Genomic DNA, 19,753 nt, shown 5'->3' with positions numbered 1-19,753 from the left:
GCAAAACAATATACCTGTTAATGATCAAACATAGAAAAAATATAGGTACACTTTTATAGTACATAAACACAAGAGACAACTAGACTGGCATGACAATTTAAAAGAAATCATAGATCTAATGTGGTAAGTTAATTAAAGGCACTGTATTTTGTGGGGTTTTGCTGGTAGAATTTTTTTTTAAAGATTTTTACCTATTAAAATTAAGGAGCTTAATACTCAACCATACTGAGTTTACACTTGGCACTGCTGAGAAGGTGGTGGGAGAAGGTGGCTCTAAACTACAACATAATTGAGGACTTAAGCCTCAAGGCTGCTCAAGTGAAGGCTGCCTGGGAGCCAATGATTGTGGTGGATGAAGATCTGTTGGAGTGCAGTGTCCACTGCCTGGTCCCCCCGACCCTCAGCATGCCCTCTGGGATGGGAAAAGGGATATATATGAGGGAGACATAGGTGACACAGAGCTGGCTATGCCAGGTTTACACCACCTGGGGATTCACTTTTATTGGGGGAGACCTTGGTTGTCACTTTAGGACAGCTTTCTGTCTGTTTTGTGCTAAGCAGTTGAAGCCACAAGAGTGGAAGATTGTGCTCATCTGTTCTAATTCATACCCTGCTCTGCTCTTCTGTGCATAGGTTGATAGGAGGGGAAGTGGTATTAGCAAGCCTCTCCCTATTGCCCATGTAAGCTGCAGGGCCATGCTTCATGGTACTACACAGAGCATTAGGAAAAAATGATGGCTAATGGGCTAGCATGTGTACCATATACCTGCAAGAGGGCATGGTTCTCAGGTTATCCACCCATCAAGTCAGCTACAACATAACTCTTATTAAAATAAACCACACTGTTTACAAAAGACAGCAGCATCACTATTGTGAAATGCTGTCTTTTAGACCAATATGCTGGAATAATAAATGTAGGTAATAGGTTGGGCACAGGACAAGGAATGGAGAGAACTGGATTCTAGTCCTGGCTCTGCCATTGACCTGCTGTGTTATGAGAATAATGAAATTTATTTACTTATTTATTTATTTTAATAAGGAATGCTGCTATCAAGTAGCAAGTGATAGTCAGAGGAGCATTCTGCTTCTTTACACAAAAACACAAGCATGCAATCTAGAATATATGCCTTTCGAGCCTCATCTGAGTCTTATTGAATAGGGCAACAGGATTCCTGCAGCAACAGATGCAAAACCCAACATTTCTGCTTACTCTCACTACACTGGTAAGGGTGGGATTTATCTCTATTTCTTGAGGAAAAAAGGAACTGTCTCTTCACAATAAAAGATCAAAGATTCTATTTCTTAACTTTAAAAATACAGTGTGCCACCTGAGAGGAGGAATGGCTTGTGTTCTGAGAACTAGAAACTTTGACTCCTGAGTCTTCACAGTCTTCCTGTATGAATCCGACAAGTCATTTGCCTTTCTGCACTTCAGTTCCCAATCTATAAAAAAGGTGTCATAAACATATAGCTAAGAGTAACATAAAATTCCTCCTTTACCTGTAAGGGGTTAAGAAGCTCAAATAACCTGGCTGGCACCTGATCAAAAGGACCAATAAGGGAAGAAGATCCTTTCAAATCTGTGGGGGGGGGGGGGGAGGTTTTTTGTTTGTGTTTTCTTGGTTGTTCTCTCCGGGACAGAGAGAGACCAGGGCAGGAAAAAAACCTTTCCTAAAACCTTACCTGAAATAAGTATCTAGCTTACAAAAATTGTAAGTAAAGCAAGGAAATATGTTAGATTATCTTTTGTTTTAGCTTGTGAATTTTCCCTATGCTAAGAGGGTGGTTTATTCCTGTTTTTTGTAACTTTAAAGTTTTGCCTAGAGGGGAATCCTCTGTGTTTTAAATCTTATTACCCTGTAAAATTATCTTCCATCCTGATTTTACAGAGGTGCTTCTTTTACATTTTCTTATTAATAAAGTTCTGTTTTTAAAAAGCTAATTGGTTTTTAGTGTCTTAAAAACCCAAGGGTCTGGTCTGTGCTCACCTTATTTACCTATTTGGTTGGTAGATTATTCTCAAGCCTCCCCAGGAAAGGGGGTGAAAGGGCTTGGGGGGATATTTTGGGGAAACAGGAACTCCAAGTGGTCCTTTTCCTGAATCTTTGTCTAACTCACTTGGTGGCGGCAGCAATCCCGTCCAAGGACAAGGAAGAATTTGTACCTTGGAAAAGTTTTTAACCTAAGCTGGTAGAAATAAGCTTAGGGGGTCTTTCATGCGGGTCCCCACATCTGTACCCAGAGTTCAGAGTGGGGAAGGAACCCTGACAAAAGGGATTGTAGCTCACAGATCCCTACCTCATGGGGTGTTGTGAGGTACTCAAATACTAACTCTGAGCACCACAGAAAAGCTAATAAAACAAAAACAAAAGACAAGAAAAAACCTGCTTATTAGAGATATTGAGAAATATATTATGATGTTGTAGTTACAATCTTAATATTTAAAATGATCATTTTTGTCATCCTCCCCCAACCTCCCTCAATGTATGAAATCCTAGTTTTTGGATTTTCACTAATATCCCCCAATACCTGGTTAGCAATGCTTTTAAACAGGCAATTTACGACACTCCCCTTCACTGATTACAATTAAACATCAAATGTATTACACATGACTATCTGTACTATATCTGGAAATGTGTAATTAAAACAAAAATCTCTTCCTTGATGCTGTGTGGGAAGATAATAACATGAGTAAATTACTTGTAATTCATATAAACTGAATTAAACTTTATACAAATAAAACAAAGGAACAGCAGTTTCCTAAATATACATACAATATAACTGCACAGCGTCTATTGTCATACCTCACTACTTTCAGTAATAAACAGTCCACACACAGTATCATTTACCCTAGGACCCTCATTCACATTCCTTGCAGCATTATCTAATCTTTTGATTTCTAATAAGCATCGCTGATCCAGAATTCTAGAATTTTGCTATAAACACCTACACATACTCACTTATATACATACATTGTGGAGGCACTAGTTGTGATGCCATCAGTTGACTCTTATTTTGCACTTAAAGCAGGGATTCAGCCTCTTTTCATATGAAAAATACAGCATATCCTCCAAAAAAGTACAGAATGATTTTTCTGAGAATTTACAAGTAAATCTGTTAATTTATGAGTTAAAAACTGAGTCACCTAAGAAATTTAGCATTTTTGTCTGTCTTTTCTTTGTCCTGAATGCTCTTATGAAGGCAATAACACAGATACTTCAAACTTTCTGTAGTGTTAAAATTAACTGAAATCTTGTGCACAGACTGTAATTGAAAAAATTGGGTTGTAATTAAGGTAAGTTAGCAATTGTTGTATATAACAGTTGTGATAATTTATGTTACAGACAAATTCATGTCAATAGCTTGGGCAACTCTTGGGGCAAGTCTACACTTTAAGCTGGGTGTTTAAATCCGAGCTAAAGGAGAGTGTTAAAAATAGTTTGGCTATGGCAGTGCAAGTGATGGGAGGGACATACTCTTGGATAGATACATACTTGGGGTGGCTAGCCCCTCCCCACACCACTTGTATTGTCATGGCTATATTCTTTAGCACACTAGGTCAATCAGAGCTAGCACTGTTATGTCTCCTCAAACTGGGGATTACACCACCAGCTTGAAATGCAGATGTGCCCTTAATGGTGCCATTGCAACATAAAGAGTAATTCCTATTTGGTAACCCATTAAGGAAGAATTCAAAACCCAAGGAATCTCTCTGAGAAATAACTGCTATTCTTCATTGTAAGATATACATACACTCACAGATGCACACACACACCTCTCTAAGTTTTTCTGTACATCTTGTGTTTTTCTAATTGAGAAGGGAGAGTGTCTGTTTTATTTTTATAATTTAAAAACATGTGTTCCTTCCCAGCCTAAAATACTATTTTTGTTACAATGGATACTGTAAATAAGAGTCAAAATATAAACTTGACATGGACGTGTTGGTGTGTACAATTTATGGGCCCATTTCTGCCAACATTATTGTCCACAGTGCTTGCAATCCTGAGTAGTCATATTGAAATCAAATGTATAGGTTAGTGCGTTTTGGAGATATTATTTTCCAATGTATAGATTGTTTCTATTACTAAAACCAAAACAATAAAATTCCATTATAATCACTTGAAGTTTCATTCTTCTTGACATGCAAAAAAGAAAATCTGGTGCATGCAGAACCACATCCCAAATCTTTGACCTTTTCCCCAGTTTCTTATGAAAGAACTGGGAGCAGGAAGAGAGTTTTGATTATGGAGATTAAAAATTCAATCTTCTTTGCACTCAAAAGCCATTTGAAATTTCACCTCTTTCTCCCATATTTTACTTAATGCCACTTGAGCAATGGGGATTTTCTCTGTAATTTGTTTTGTTGTTCAATGATATCTTACCAAAAAATCCCCAACCCCTCTCCATTCTATTCAAACATATATTAGCATAACACAGAGCTGAGTCTATGCTGGTGGGACCCAGGGCTGCAGGCCCTGTTTACAAAGGGTCCGTCCAGGCGGAGGGACATGATGGCAGAAGGCACCTGACACTCACTCTTGCACAGGAAGCTGAGAGCTGGCTAACGGATGCTTAAAAGTTGGCTGAGACCTTGGGAGAATGCACTGATTCAGCACATCCTCTGCCATCCTCTATTCACAGATCTCCTATGGTGTACAAATAGCAATTTAAAGCTGCGCTTTCTGAGGAGAACATTGGGCAGCACAAACATCACCTGGCCTCCCCATAGGTCAAATCCCCTCTGGATTGCAGCTGCTCCTGTACCACAGTAGTGAGACAAGGCCACACAATAACTTCTCTCAACTGCTTTTGTACAGGTTTTAGAAATACCAGAAAGGGGGGGGGGCAAAATACAAAATAATGAAATAACTTCAGCACTATTCATTCTATTGACAAATTTTGGTGGGATTCTTTGTTTGTTTGTTTGTTCATTCTTGTGTATAGTGCCTTCAGACCTAAAGAAACACACATCTGATGAAGTGAGCTGTAGCTGGCGAAAGCTTATGCTCAAATAAATTTGTTAGTCTCTAAGGTACCACAAGTACTCCTTTTCTTTTTGCGGATACAGACTAACACGGCTGATACTCTGAAACCACAAATAAATTAGACAATCTCTTGTAAATTTATAATTTAAAAATTCTATACTTTAAAGATAAGTGTGTTCAATTATTTATAGCATAGCTATGGCTAGAAAAGTGAGCACATAAACTCAACAGTTGCTTCCTGTTTGCATTTTTCCTGACAGCTTTATTGACAAAAATGAACATTTAGTACTTTTCACTCCTGCTAGCCCTAGAACACCAACATAGCTTGGTTTTATTCTAGCTCACTTGACATTGAAAGATTTGCTCACTAAGGGCCAGATCACACCCTTTTGATCCATGAGGGGGCAAAACGAGTCAGCTGCCTCGATAACAGTGTATCCCTAGATCCCATAGCACAGACCATGCAAAGAGCTCTCTGTTGGTCCAGAGTAGGGGGAAATCAGAGTCTAGCCTAAGATTTACGCGTTATGTTAAAGATGGATTAGGTAAATCATCTTCTGAGGTCATAATAGTGATGGTTACAAAACCAAGGTACATCACTTATAAACAAACAAAAATATAAACTCATTGAGGATTCAGTGGATCCGAGGGTTGATAATGTGCTATGGAGCCAAACTGGGACATCTTCCCCTTACATTGCTGCTTTCTGGACTGACTCTGGATAAATAGAGGACTTTTACAACAGGAATCTATGTGTCCAAATGATCATTTAAGGATGTTCAAAGGGTATTTAGTGTCCAAATGAGAATATACTGTAGGTGCCTCCCTTAAGGGCCCACATTTGAAAACTGGGCCTTTAATTATTAAGGATCAAATTCTGGCTGTCATTGATTTTTCCACAAACAGGTGTTTGCTCCATTGTTTTTGCCCACGTTCTGTTTTGCAAGCTGCTGACACACATTACTACTTCCAGGAGTAGGAGAAATCTTACGGATGTCTATACAAACGATTAGTTCAGGCAACTGGGGAGTGAATCTACCCTGCACTAGCCTGCCACGGACCATGTGGACCCTGCTGACACACATTAACAGTTCGTTAGTGAGCTTTGATCTAGTTCCTTTGAAATGGGAGTAGTGACGAACATCAGCAGGGTCCACGCGGGCAGTTAGTCCACAACAAGCTAGAGTGATGGAGGTTCACACCCCAGCTTGCAGCAAACGAAATGTTCATGTAAACAAGCCCTAAGCAGAGGAGGGTGCTTAGTGGTTATAGGCAGATCCCAGGGTTGCAGTAATATATGTGTATCACACCTGTTTCCAAAGGCCATCTTGAATTATGCTTCTGAGGATCAGTCAGAATGTGTGTGGTCTATTGGCAAAATATTAATTCTACAGGTTTAGGGGAATAAAGAATTATGACCTGTGATTCCTCTTTTGGATCCCCATTTTCAACATGCACAGAAGGGTAAGCCAGAATGTTGCCCTATGCTTAGATGTGCATTACCATATGTACACATTCAATTAACGGCAAGAGACAGTCTGGAAAAACCTCTTTTCTTCTTCACCTCTTAATATTACATCACATATATATGTGGCAAGTTAGCAATAAATTAATTTTATTTATTCAATGAATGTTGGTGATTTAAGCAATGCTGTCTTTTCATGGTTATGTAAGCTAAAATAAATATATGGTTTCTGTTGTATATTGCTGGGTACTAAAGTTTAATTACATTATGAATTAAGTAATAATTCCACAAAATCATTTGTTAAAATCATCTAACACCACAACATATCAGCCATTACCTAAGGTAATGACCAATTTTGGGGTGAAGGTGTTATAAACGATAATGAATGGTTTATAGCAGCGATATTTAATTTTAAAAATGAAATAAAGTGTTTGAAAAACCATCTGTCACTAAGCTGCCATCTGTAGCTGCAGCATGGAAGTTACTTATGGACACCATACAGTGATGATGATGTTGCTTGTATTGAAAGCTAAAAACAAAAGAATAAAAGAAAAAATGTAAAATGCATCCAAAAATATACTGCTGTATATGTACCGTTTCAGAGTCAGAATTTTATGTGATCTGAAGGGGGGAAATGAAGCACAATAAAAATGGAGAAGGTTAGATTAATGAGAGAGTCATTAAAATAAAAAAAGTAGAGTTATATGAGAATATGAGAAATTGATTTTATTTGACTTATTGAAATTAAACAAGTTATTTTAACAATAATTAAAATATTACATTTTACTAAGTTCAAGGAAAGATAGAAAAAAATTTTTTATGGAGAATATTTCAAATTGTCAGTGGCTTTTGTAAAATGATTAATGATTTTCCCTGGTATCCTCTCTTTCAATTTTTGAATTTTAGTTGCCATATATTATAATGGTATTTTAGCTATGTAAGTAGTTTTCCACTCACTGTTCTCTTGCCTTTCAAGGAGACAAACTGTTTTTCTTTCCTCTAAATGAGCACAATAAAATGGGTAAGCTGTCTGGGGGAAAAGAAACAGACAAACTAGTGGTATAAAACTCAATAGAAAAATGTGGTACGGACAAGAGGAGATGTAAAGCATGTTTACAGTACACCACACAGTTTATTCTACTGGTCAGGTAAAACTTAAAAGTGTTGCTTACCATTAGAATTATCATTAGTTTATGAAATTATCCCTCCATCACCACTATCGACTTTAAAGAAAGTAAAAAAGAGAGACACATGCATGCAAAATTGTAGTATAAAAATAACAATTCTATAATACAGAAATTTAATTCATACTTTTGAAATGTAGGGCCCAGTCTTGTTGTCCATGCTCTTGAGAACAGTTCAACTCAAGTCAGTGGGTCTACTTGAATAAGAGTTACTCATATATAAAGGTGGCAGGATTGGGACATATTTTCTTTTTTATTAGAGTAACTTTCAACTCTTTAACTAGCATTTATATATCTTCCAGAATAGTTTGCAGCTTCCAGAAAGCCATACCAGTTATGAAAGCATGGTGTAAAAAGTCAGCTAAGTGAAAAATAGAATAAAAATGTAAACTACAGATACATTTAGAAAAGTTAAAGCTTTGAAAGATTTCCGTGTCCCTGCTTGGTGTAGGCAAACCAACGGATTGCCTTTCTGTCAGGCAAGTACTGATGGAGATAAATGTAAAGGCTGTAGTGCACTCCTAATTTTTACACATAAACTGCAACCAGAGCACGGATTTATGCTTCAAGGCAACCAGATTTCTCCTTGTGTATATTTAAACATGGCTGTTGCACTCATTCCATTTTGTTTAAACTCCTTTAAAACCAAACACAGGCTTTGCCCCCTCCTATGCCCCTCCTAATTATATACTTTTTTGTTTGAAGAAGCAAGCCCTTTATTGCTTATAATTTCAGCTATCACTTTCTTGGGCACCGTCTGCAGATCAATAGCACGTAGTTAAGTGAATGAAAAGGCTAAATGTGATCGTCGCTTGCAATGCAAGGTTGGGTGTTTTTTTCCCCTTGAGCTTTTAAGTGCTGCTCTTGGGTTTCGTTTCAGAATACTAAATTCCAGTCGCAGGTATTTAGTAGCTGCACATGCAGAGCTTTTTGTCTTAAACTAAATATCTGTCATTTTTAAAGTCCAGACTACTGACATAGGCTATAATAAAAACTAGCGTGCAACCTGCAATTTTACAGATTCCATTGCTGGTGGCCATACATCTTTGATGGCAAAACTACATTGGCTGCAGCACCATAAAAATCAATAAATATTAACCTTTTCTGACACTTTCTGCATGGATGCTTTATCAATTGCTGTCAGGTGATAGAACAGCCAGTGATGTACTGTATTTTTCAGCTAAGAATCTATAACAAACTTAGAAATCAATGGAGATTAACAAGCTTTTTAATAAAAAAAATTACCAATGGACTTTTCAGTTCCCTATGATAAAAACAAAAACAACCAATGGTACTACTGGATAAAATGTTCACCATGGATGCCCTTAATAATGTATAAAACCGAACTGAATATTTTTAAAGAGAATTTAAAACTAAAAATATATTTGTGTGTCCCAGGTTGAGTAAATCCACTTTTAAATTTCATGTCCTAATCCTTACAACAGATGTAGGATAGAGAGAAAAATAAAAACCCATCCAATTACACTCTGACTTTGTTGAAAAACACTTAAAACACTTGACATAATTTCTAATGGTTCTGATGGAAGTGGAAAAAAAAGTTTAGTGGAAAGTGAAAATATGCATTTCAGGTTGCCTAAATCACCCATCTAGTACAGCTGCAACAGTAAAACATTCAGTTCTAATCTTACGCGGCCTTAAGGCTTTCAATTATTGGAAAACATCTCCCACTCTACAATCCATACTGTGGTGAACTACTGAAAATATTGCAGTGTGTTCAGTTTAACAGCATAGATACTGTTCTTCCTGTGTTGCATGTCGTAGTTCTTTCTAGATAACACTAAACTTATGTGCCTAATTTTGTTTTTTCCTGTTTTTAGTTTCCAATTACACATTAGGAAAATTTACTAAGGTCAAGATCAGCTAGTTCCGCCAATCAATGTCAATAGGGATCCACCTACCCAGAGCATTAAACTGTGTTTAATACAGTCAACACACTTCTTGCTAAAACTATTTATGACACAGTTTGGCCAGGTAGTATGGACTGAGTAAAAGCACTATTTAAAAACAAGCGTTTTCTACAGACTTACACAAAAACACAAGTTCTCAAACTACTCTAACATGGGCCCTGCTCCTGCAACCACATGAACAACTTTATGTGCATGATTAGTTCGATGGGACTACTCATAGGCATAAGTCTTTGCAGGATGAGGGCCAAACTGTCTTAGAAATCAATTTCATATATAGCTCTTTCTAAACAGACACAATTACACTATGCTTAAATATGACTGGACACAGGAGGCAATACTTCCTTTCAATCCTTTGAAATGTTAGTAGTAAATAGCAAAGCCTAGCCAAGAATGTAGACATTCACATTTCACCAACATATTAGTCTAGACTTGAATGGTGAAGTCAGTATCAGATGTACAACAACCTATGAGAAAACAAGTAGCTGCTCTGAGAAGTGTCGTGTTGTGTCAATGGAAGCTAAAATCAAATACACTAAAAGCTTTATCATCAAAATCTCTAAAATGTAACTGAAGAGAAGTACAATTTTACATTTGCCATTGCTTTTAGTAACATTTGTATTTTTCTCTTATTCCAACAAAAAAAAAACCCAAAAAACCCCTCTTTCCGCCAATCAACAACAACCAAAAGTCTCAGCAGAACTATACAACATTCTCTCTTCTTGGATCACAAATTTTAAAGTGATTTTAAAAGAAAATTAATTGCAAAAATAACTCTAATCAGTTCACTTCACCCATTAATGTTAACATGACAGGATACGTATTGGTTTTCAAAATGATGGTTTGGGAGAAAAAATAACTGTTATTTTAGCTGAAGGCAGAGCTTACAAACTAACAAACTATAAAGAGAGTTTTTGAAAATAAAAACAAAAATCAAATGCACCTATCAGTGTTTCATTTCAAATTTGAGACTTGTCACAAGAAAACATTCTTTCCACATAAAGTACAGCAGACTCACCAGATAAATAATGGGCACTCACCTTACCAACAGGGTAATCATCAGGTCATGAGCCACATTTATGAACCTGCAGAGTCACCTATCTAAAAGTGCTTCATGCTCAAATCTGAATTACGTTATAAGAAGCATGCTCCTAAAACATCAAACATTATTTTCCCCCCACTGGCTGACATGAAAGCTACAACAGTTTTACAGCAACCTTCAAGAATAAGAAGCCCTGTTCTTTCCGTAAAGTTATCTTTAAATAATTCTTTCCCAAAATTCTCAATGGCGAAGAACCTTACCATTGAGAACTATTTATTCATTTTAGTCCATGCTCAAATAGCATCCCACAAGCTTTCAAATTTTTCTCTTCAACAGGTGCCTCTGCTCCACTCCACTTTAGAAATCATAGCTTTCCACTCAACATCTGCCATCCAGGTATAGAAAACAGCTGTTTTTTTTTAAATAAGGAAAATGGGTTTACAGTTTCCAATTCATTTCCTCCTGTTTAACTGTCTTTGTAACTTTGGATGTCCAACAGAGACTCTGCTTTTCTGCTTAGTTCATTTGTTTTATATTCTAAACTTCTATCATTTTGTTTTAAATTTGAAATCCCTATACACATCAAAATAAATATGTCTGCTTAACTGGTCAATCCCATGAGCTGAAAGGTTTAAGGAATAGTTTATTCATTGAACAACCCTGAACTTTAAAAATAAAGAGACGGTGGAGGGTTATATTTTACTATTGTTTTAGCTCTGCTGATCTATGATATACATAAGGCTAGATTTTAATTACAGCTGGCAGATTTCATGATTCTCATATTTTGAAAAATAGTCCATGACTTTTGACATTTTCGAATTTTTGCACGAATGGATGGATGTAAGAGCAAACTGGTGAACAAATATCACAGAGAGTCTTGAGAGATGCCAAGTTAAACCCTGTATGACGTGAAGGCTAATAGAATGACCTCACTGCACATTAAGCAGTAGGAGCTGTTGTCTGGCTTGTAGGAAAAGGTGTGCGGCCCCCTTTAAGGCTAGACAGCCAGAGAGTGACTTGCTGCAGCAGCTTATCAGACCAGGTAAACAAGGGGAAACTGACCCATCCCATCCATCCACCCTCCGGTGACCGGAAGAGAGAGGAGACTATTTAGGTCCATGCTGGTGCAGGAAAAAGCCCTCTTTTACTTAGACCAGGCAGGGCAGCACGCTCCCTCCCACCCATGGAAACAGTTAAATACCAGGTTTTGTCACGATCCACTGTGGGGATTATATGCTAGTTGCTCCTCTCTTGGAGGGCTGGAAAGAAATTTTTTCCCTCACTGCCAGATTGGCCAAGGTGAGGTGCATTCCCCATAGTGGGTCTGGGGCTTAGTTGGGACAAACATGAAAAGGGCATTAGGCTATGATGTCTCAACTCATGATGTAAGTATGGGGCAAATGTCCAGTTCAGGTACTCTGTAGGGAAGGGATATGGTGATCAGATAAAATAAACTGGGAAAGACTTTAAAGGAGGTATCCTTTTAAGAAGCAGAAATGGGGGGTGGGGGGGATTTGGGGCTACTGGGATTGGTACAGCAGGGAGCCAACCCCCTCTCCTTTATAGCCCCCCCCCCCATAACCCTCATTTGAGAGGGAAGTGGCCAGGTCCTAATAGGTAATGGACATCCAAAGTTTGAAATCATTATGTTCAAATGAGGGTAGACTTTACAAAGACAGCCAAAGGGAGTTCCTCATTAATAGTCACAGGAGGAAATAAATTGGAAGCTGGAAACCCATTTTCCTTATTTTAAAAAAATAGCTGTTTTCGATTCCTGGGTGGCAGATGTTGAATGGAAAGCTATGATTTCCGAAGTAGAGTGGAGCAGAGGCACCTGATGCTGGGGATCTGGATGGGTAAAGGGAGGGAAACGCAGGTATGTGTAAATGATTATGGAATTACATGCACTTTATACTTTTATCTGCAGGATACTCTCTGACATTTAGAAATAAAATTGTGGTCTAATTAAACCACATCCAGTATCTCCTGTCCTGCTCTAGCATGGCCAAACAAAGAAGCAGCTCAGCAACAAACAATATAGTGACACAAAGGACGAGAATAAGGGACTGTTAGGGCCAAATCTTGCAGTCCTTAGTAAGGCTTAATTTTCAATTGCATTAAAAACTTTTATGTCAGTAAATATACTCCTTTTGGCATAGACTTGTTTTGTGGTACACACTCATGTCCATGGACTTTAGACATTTTAAAACTATATTCCCCAAAGTTCACCCTTTTCTTTATGATTACCTCCTTGACATTCAAAAAAAAAAAAACTACTGTGACAGAAATTTTTTTCATCTAAGTGGTTAAATAGTTGCTGCCAAGAATTTTCAAACACCATTTATCTGAATGTCAGCTGTGCACTCTGAATCCGAAATTCAGATAAAATGAATTTCCAGAATCTGAAAGATTTGGATGTCTCCTGAGCCAAAATAATTAGGGTTTATCTTTGTCACTATCACAAGATGCTCTTTGCTTCAAAGTAGATATTTTGATTTTTTTGGTAAATCTTCTGGAGATGAAGCTCTAGGAATTTACACCTACTATTATTTCCTGGTCTTTGGACAGATGCAGTAAGATAGAAACCAGAATGTACATTTTTGGCAAGATGCACAGAGACAGGTACAAACTTACAGTAGTAATGTAGCAGCTGTCCTAATGCCTTGTTTGCAGATGCGTTGACCACCCCTACATTTCAATTCCTAAATGTCAGACAGTAACCAGCTTTTTCCTTTAGTTACAAAGCATCAAGCTTTCCCTTAAAAACCTTCTGGTAACAATCACCTAGGTTGTTGAAACTTTTTTTGAAAAACAAAAGAGGTGTCATGAATAATAATAATAGTATTAGCTGATTGTACAGTAGTTGCAAATATTCTTCATTGTGTCCTAAGAGACCAGCTTACAATTTTATCCCCACCTTTCTGAAGACAATGGAACAAATTAACTGTTGGTGTAAATGGGTGAAATTCAATTGAAGTCAATGGAACTGCATTCAATTCTACCAGCAGTGAATTTAGCCCAGTGTCTAGAAGTCTAGATCAGTTATTGACATTTTCCGAAGACTACAGACCTCTATGCTTATTTACACTAAGGCCCCTTTGTAATTTATATGTCACTTGTACCCATTTTATGGCCCCCTAACACTGCCAGGGCATATTATATAAGAATTAGATAATATAGCTAAAGGAGAAAATAATCTGTGTGAATTTAGCAGTGTCTTCAAGGTCCTTTATATTGCACATTCTCTTCATCACTTTCACCAGATTCTTATATTATGGTATTGATGAATATATTGTACTGTGTTTGAATATGATTAATAGAGGACATGCATAAAAATATTCCTTTGGAATTTAAGATATTTTCATCTGCCTTTTTGGAACTGACCTACTATATGATCTTCTGACATTGAAAAAAACTACAAGGTACAGTATATTATCTCATTTCATATGTTAACCAAGATGAGGTGAGGCCTCATCGGGAGAACTGTGTCCAGTTTTGGGCCCCACACTACAAGAAGGATGTGGAAAAATTGGAAAGAGTCCAGCGGACGGCAACAAAAATGATTAGGGGTCTGGAACACATGACTTATGAGGAGAGGCTGAGGGAACTGGGATTGTATAGTCTGCGGAAGAGAAGAATTAGGGGGAATTTGATAGCTGCTTTCCACTACCTGAAAGGGGGTTCCAAAGAGGATGGATCTAAACTGTTCTCAGTGGCAGCAGACGACAGAACAAGGAGTAATGGTCTCAAGTTGCAGTAGGGGAGGTTTAGGTTGGATATTAGAAAAAACTTTTTCACTAGGAGGGTGGTGAAACACTGGAATGTGTTACCTAGGGAGGTGGTGGAATCTCCTTCCTTTGAAGTTTTTAAGGTCAGACTTGACAAAGCCCTGGCTGGGATGATTCAGCTGGGGATTGGTCCTGCTTTGAGCAGGGGGTTGGACTAGATGACCTCCTGAGGTCCCTTCCAACCCTGATATTCTATGAACCAAGAATAAGGAAGCAGCCTTCCTTCTATGGGATTTCTCTCTATCCCCACTTTCTTTAGTGCAAACAATTATAGACAAGCTCCTCTTTGAACTGCTAATTTTTTAGAGGTCATTCAGCCCATAATTTCAGGTCCTAGTCACTATCCTGATGGTCCTTCTTATGAAATTGGACCCAGTGGGAATGTTTTTCCCCTCTGCTTAGTCTATGGGTCAGCATTTTCCTTCCCTTGTACTTCTTAATTCCCTTAAGTGGCAATTATTTAAGGCACAGTTAGAGAAGGTACAATCTACATTCATCCAATAAAACCTAAATATTAAAAAGGACAGAAAAATCCAATCTGGTTACTAAGGATATATGGAACAGCATTTAGGATTTGAAAGGTACCAAAGATCAGGCAAATGAAAAAATGGGAAAAATTATAAAGAACTATTGGAAGTATAATGTAAATTAGAAAAGTAAAAAAGAGAAATATGTGTCAGATAGACAAAATATCTTAATTACAAAAGGTGAATAACCAAGATTCAGTCAAGAAATACTGGTCTGGTATACATCTAATCGGAGAAAGCAAACAAAAGGAAATCCTAAATAAAAACTTTTTAGGATGGAGTGCCAATGTTTAGTTAGTCTAGATGCATCAGACGAAGTGGGTATTCACCCACGAAAGCCTATGCTCCAATATGTCTGTCAGTCTGTAAGCTGCCACAGGACTCTTTGCCAGTGTTCAGTGAGTCACCAAAGTGATTATTGTTGACGGCCCAGCTACTCATTTTGTTTCCGTCTAGCAAAGCACTTGAGCATCTACATAACTGATTTCAGTGGACTGCTCACATGCTTAAAGTTACACACATGCTTAACTGCTTTGCTGGATCAGGGCCTATTTATTCATGTAATTCAATCACTAAAAGCCAATATTCAAGACTTGAGATGATACTGAGTTGGAAGGCAAATGAAAGCAAATTGCATACAAATGTATACCTATCAGTTCAGTTATAGCAAATAGTATACTTTTTCAGTGCAGGTAACTGTATGGTAGTATAAGCATCTAAAAGGAAACGAAGAAGGAAAATATGCAATATGATCAGGAAAGAGACAGGAGCACTGCTGAAGGACAAAATAAAAAGCAGGCTCTGTACAATGTACAGCTGTAGTGATAAAGGCCAACAGGTGGTGATATTATGTAGGCAATAATATACACTAAAATGTGGTTATACGGAAATATAGTGCCCCCAGGTCTTGGGAGCACTGTCAGTTTAAACGATCAAGAAGTGCAGTCATCTCTTCATAATTGTGATCACACTAAATATTGTTATGCTTTTATATTAAATTTAAGCTGGTATTTACAATTAAACCTGTAGTTTGACATTCTTCTTAAATGTTTTATTTATCTTATCAATACATACACTTTGCTCACATGAATATAGAATGACTATATTTCCTATGAATCCACCATAACTTCAGATTGTGTAATGGATTGGGATATCCATTAATAAAAGAGTTTTTGCTAATAAGAAAACAAATTAATATTTTAGTAGTTTGGTGCAGTCTACATTACAAAAAATCTGTATGACTCCAATGAAATAGTAGGTGTAGCTTTATTTCTGAATTCATATCTTTCTAGGAATAGTTCTTTATTTCATTGTTTCCTTCTTGTAACTTTTTTCTGACTATTCTAATTGTCTGTTGTTGTATTTTATCTTTTCATAGTATTTGAAAACACTAATTCAACACTAAACTATAATTTTATTATTTAAATTTATTGTATACTATTTATTATGCATATTTATACTCTAGCAAAATTCAACATTCATGTCTTTTCCAGTTGTGGTGACTTGTCTTCAGGGAATTCTTGTACATCTACATTATAATATTTCAGCTTTGCGTTTAAAGTTTTATGTTAAGTACATACTAGTACATTTTTAGCTCCAAATAAGGTAATAAAATAGTGTTTGATATGTTCCGCATGAAGGATGAATTTATCTATAAATGTAATGGACTAATAGCTTGCCTAGAAGAGGAGTCTGATCATCTTTTAATCAATGATTCTGCCATCTATGCAGGATGGGAAATGTTTTTTTGTGCACTCCAGCTGGAGCTCAGCACATGGTTGGCAACTTGAGAAGTTTTCAGAGCAGATGCTTTGTTACAGCCTAGTCCCCTGAGAGTTGTGGTATGACTGCTAAAGAGGTCAGGTACAACACATAGTTTAGGAGACGGCTGAGTATTTCTAGGGGTATGCTACATAGGGTAGAGACTATGCTAACTACTGGCTGCAGAACCACATTCAACCATGCTATGGTAGTATATTTTGAAACAAGTAAGGGAAAAAAGGAGGGCTATCTGGCTAGCCTTAGCTCAGAGACATAGAAGACACCAGTACCCTCCGCAAAAGGTCAATAAGCCAAAGGAGACCTTTCAACACACCACAGAGGCACAGGTTGTTCAGGAATAAAGGCTCACCCTGGAAGATATCATATACTCATGTGATGAGCTCAGGGTAGGCCTGGAGAGTGCAGCCCAAAGGATGTGGATCCTGTCAGTTCCCATCAGGATCACTACTACCCTTGGTATCCCAGAGGACAATCACAGACTGACATGTATAAACCAATCTAATCCCTCATTCGACCTCTGACACTTTCTAAATGCCATGGTGACAAGGACTAGAAGATAATCTGTGAAACTGGGACATGGAAACAAGTTTGAGGGGCTGCACACTCATCAGTCTTCTACAGAAAAATCCACAACAAACAGTGATGGTGACATAACTCTGGGCCTCGGTTTTACAGCATTAGGAAGGACAGAGTTTAAAAATGGAGAATTCAGAGTGTCAAGATGTTAATACTGGGAGATGTTCATATAGTTTATGTTATGTAGCAAGCACCCTTGAGGACCAAGGTATATATAGAGGGACATGGACTAGAGCACACAGATATGTGGCAATGTTGCTACATGAAGTGACAGAAACACTCACATAGCCCTGGTGTGATCATTAGAATGGTTTCCTTAATGGTGGACACAGGAATGCTTTGTAGGACTTAACTCTCCCATGAGGTCTGCATAGGAAGTTAACAAGTACAGTGCTACTGCCAGTGCTAGCCATCTAATGGGCTGATGAGGGAGGCAGCCATGGACCTGCACTCACTTCAGCACCTCTAGTTGATGGAAGAATGGCGCACAGGCTGACAGTAGCTCCCCCTGCTCCATGTCACTCATCAGCAATACCTGTTCGCTGATCTGACTGACAGGATGAGGTAGCTGTAAAAGGAATTCAGCTCAGCCTTTGTTGCTTTGCAATAGTGGCTACCCAAACCACATATGCAGCTTATAGTGAGGGAAAGGAAAAAAAGGCTCCGTGAGCTCAGCAAGGTTTTACCCCACCTGCTATTTAAAAAGGCCAACGCCTATAGGTAGGACCCTACCAAATTCATGGTCCATTTTGGTCAACTTCATGGTCAGAGAAATTTAAAAATTGTAAATGTCGTGATTTCAGCTACTTAAATCTGAAATTTTACAGTGTTGTACTTCTAGGGGTCCTGACCCAAAAAGAGTTGTGGGGTGGTTGAGGTACTGCTACCCTTCCTTCTGCGTTGCTGCTGGCGATGGTGCTGCCTTCAGAGCCAGGCAGCTGGAGAGCGGCGGCTGCTGGCCAGGATCCCAGTTCTGAAGGCAGAGCTGCTGCCAGCAGCAGCATAGCAGAGGTAAGGATGGCATGGTGTGGTATTGCCACCTTTACTTCTGTGCTGCTGTCTGCAGAGCTGGGCCCTCAGTCAGCAGCCGCCACTCTCCAGACGCCCAGCTCTGAAGGCAGCAGGGCAGAAGTACAGATGGCATCGTTTGGTCTTGACACTCTTATTCTGTGCTACTGCTGGCAGGGTGCCCAGCTCTGAAGACAAGAGTGGCAATGCTGCAACCCCCCTAAAATAATCTTGCAATCCCCCTGCAACTCCCTTTTGGGTCAGGACCCTCAATTTGAGAAACGCGGCTCCCCCCCATGAAATCTGTATCATATAGGGTAAAAGCACACAAAAACCCAGATTTCATGGGGGGAGACCAGTTTTCATGGTCTGTGATGCGTTTTTCACAGCCATGAATTTGGTAGGGTCCTACCTATACGTCATTCCTATACAGAGAAAGATACTGTCAGGTGGCTGTTTTCTCAGGCATATAAAGCCTAGTGCTAGAAGTGGGTGACAAAATAATCAAATGAATTTTACATAGCTTAATTTTCTGTGAAACGCAATACAAAGTAATGTACATAGGTTGCAAGAAACCTAGTTTCCTCCTTTACAAACGGAAAATCATTTATTCTAGGTTTTTATTTCAAGCACACACTAAAATTACTGTTCTTCACTAAAGAGGAAAGGGACTGCCTGCCAATCAATCTGACATGCTATTGAAAGACTGGCACTAATGGCTGTGCCAAGAGCGAACCTGTTTGAAGCAGAGCTGTTGCTGCTGCTGCTGCTTCTTCTCTTTTACGTAAACCAGCCAAAAAAAAATGTTTTATCTAGCTAGGAACCCAAGCAATATTCTGCTAAAGTAATAGTTTCTAGTTGTCTTGAGTATCTATCATAACAAAGACCGATTTTTTATTTTGTTTTTAAAATTACGGCATTTAAAATGTATTTTACTCTTCTGTGGAAATATAAAATATCAATATCAAGTACCAAGGAAAAACTTAAACGTGGCTGCAAACAAGATTATATATCCATGGCAAGAAATATAGTTTTGTATATGTACCAAATCGGCTTCTGTATGTCAACCTGTTAATTAATATGTGGCATATGATTTAATGTTTACTGGTTTGATGAATTCAAATACATGAGGTGAAATTAAACTGGTTTGTGTAAATTTTCATTATTCAATTCCCCTGCCTCATTTTCCTATTTTTATTTTCTAATGTAACGGTTAGAAAAAAGATGTTGAAGAAAAAGGGAGTGAGAAAAGAAACAAAAATATTAAGAACAGAAACAAAATTGCCAGAACAATAGTGTAATTGTTACGTTATGAAATTGTGTGTATTCAATTCACATTCTGAATAAGAGTGCAATTTCCACTTGGTAATACAGTTATACCTTGATAAAATCACATAATAGATCATACTATAACTTTTAGCAATCAATTTTTCCCCTTAATAATTTGATAAATGTAGCTGTCAAGTGGGAT

At 38.0% G+C, this 19,753-nt stretch overlaps 1 protein-coding gene across 5 annotated transcripts in view; it reads right to left on the bottom strand.

Annotated features, from left to right (window-relative positions):
* Positions 1 to 19,753, bottom strand: part of ZNF407 (zinc finger protein 407) — a 462,207-nt gene that overhangs the window by 107,084 nt on the left and 335,370 nt on the right. The window contains exons 9-10 of one of the 5 annotated variants that reach the window (XR_013345174.1): positions 2,973 to 3,068; positions 1,418 to 1,443 (exon numbers count right to left, since the gene is read on the bottom strand). The exons of 3 other annotated variants lie outside the window; for them this stretch is intronic. Coding sequence is in view for 1 of the 2 variants with exons in the window: in XM_077810509.1 (XP_077666635.1) it covers positions 3,000 to 3,094 (95 nt within the window). In the remaining variant the exon portion in view is untranslated. Of the gene's footprint in view, positions 1 to 1,417; positions 1,444 to 2,972; positions 3,095 to 19,753 lie in introns of those variants that run through there. One more of the 5 variants, XM_077810509.1, reaches the window with a different exon arrangement.

The sequence above is a fragment of the Eretmochelys imbricata genome, chromosome 2 (assembly GCF_965152235.1).
Source record: "Eretmochelys imbricata isolate rEreImb1 chromosome 2, rEreImb1.hap1, whole genome shotgun sequence".
In the NCBI taxonomy this organism is placed as follows: Eukaryota; Metazoa; Chordata; order Testudines; family Cheloniidae; genus Eretmochelys; species Eretmochelys imbricata.
This window is presented reverse-complemented; position numbering and strand designations above follow the sequence as displayed.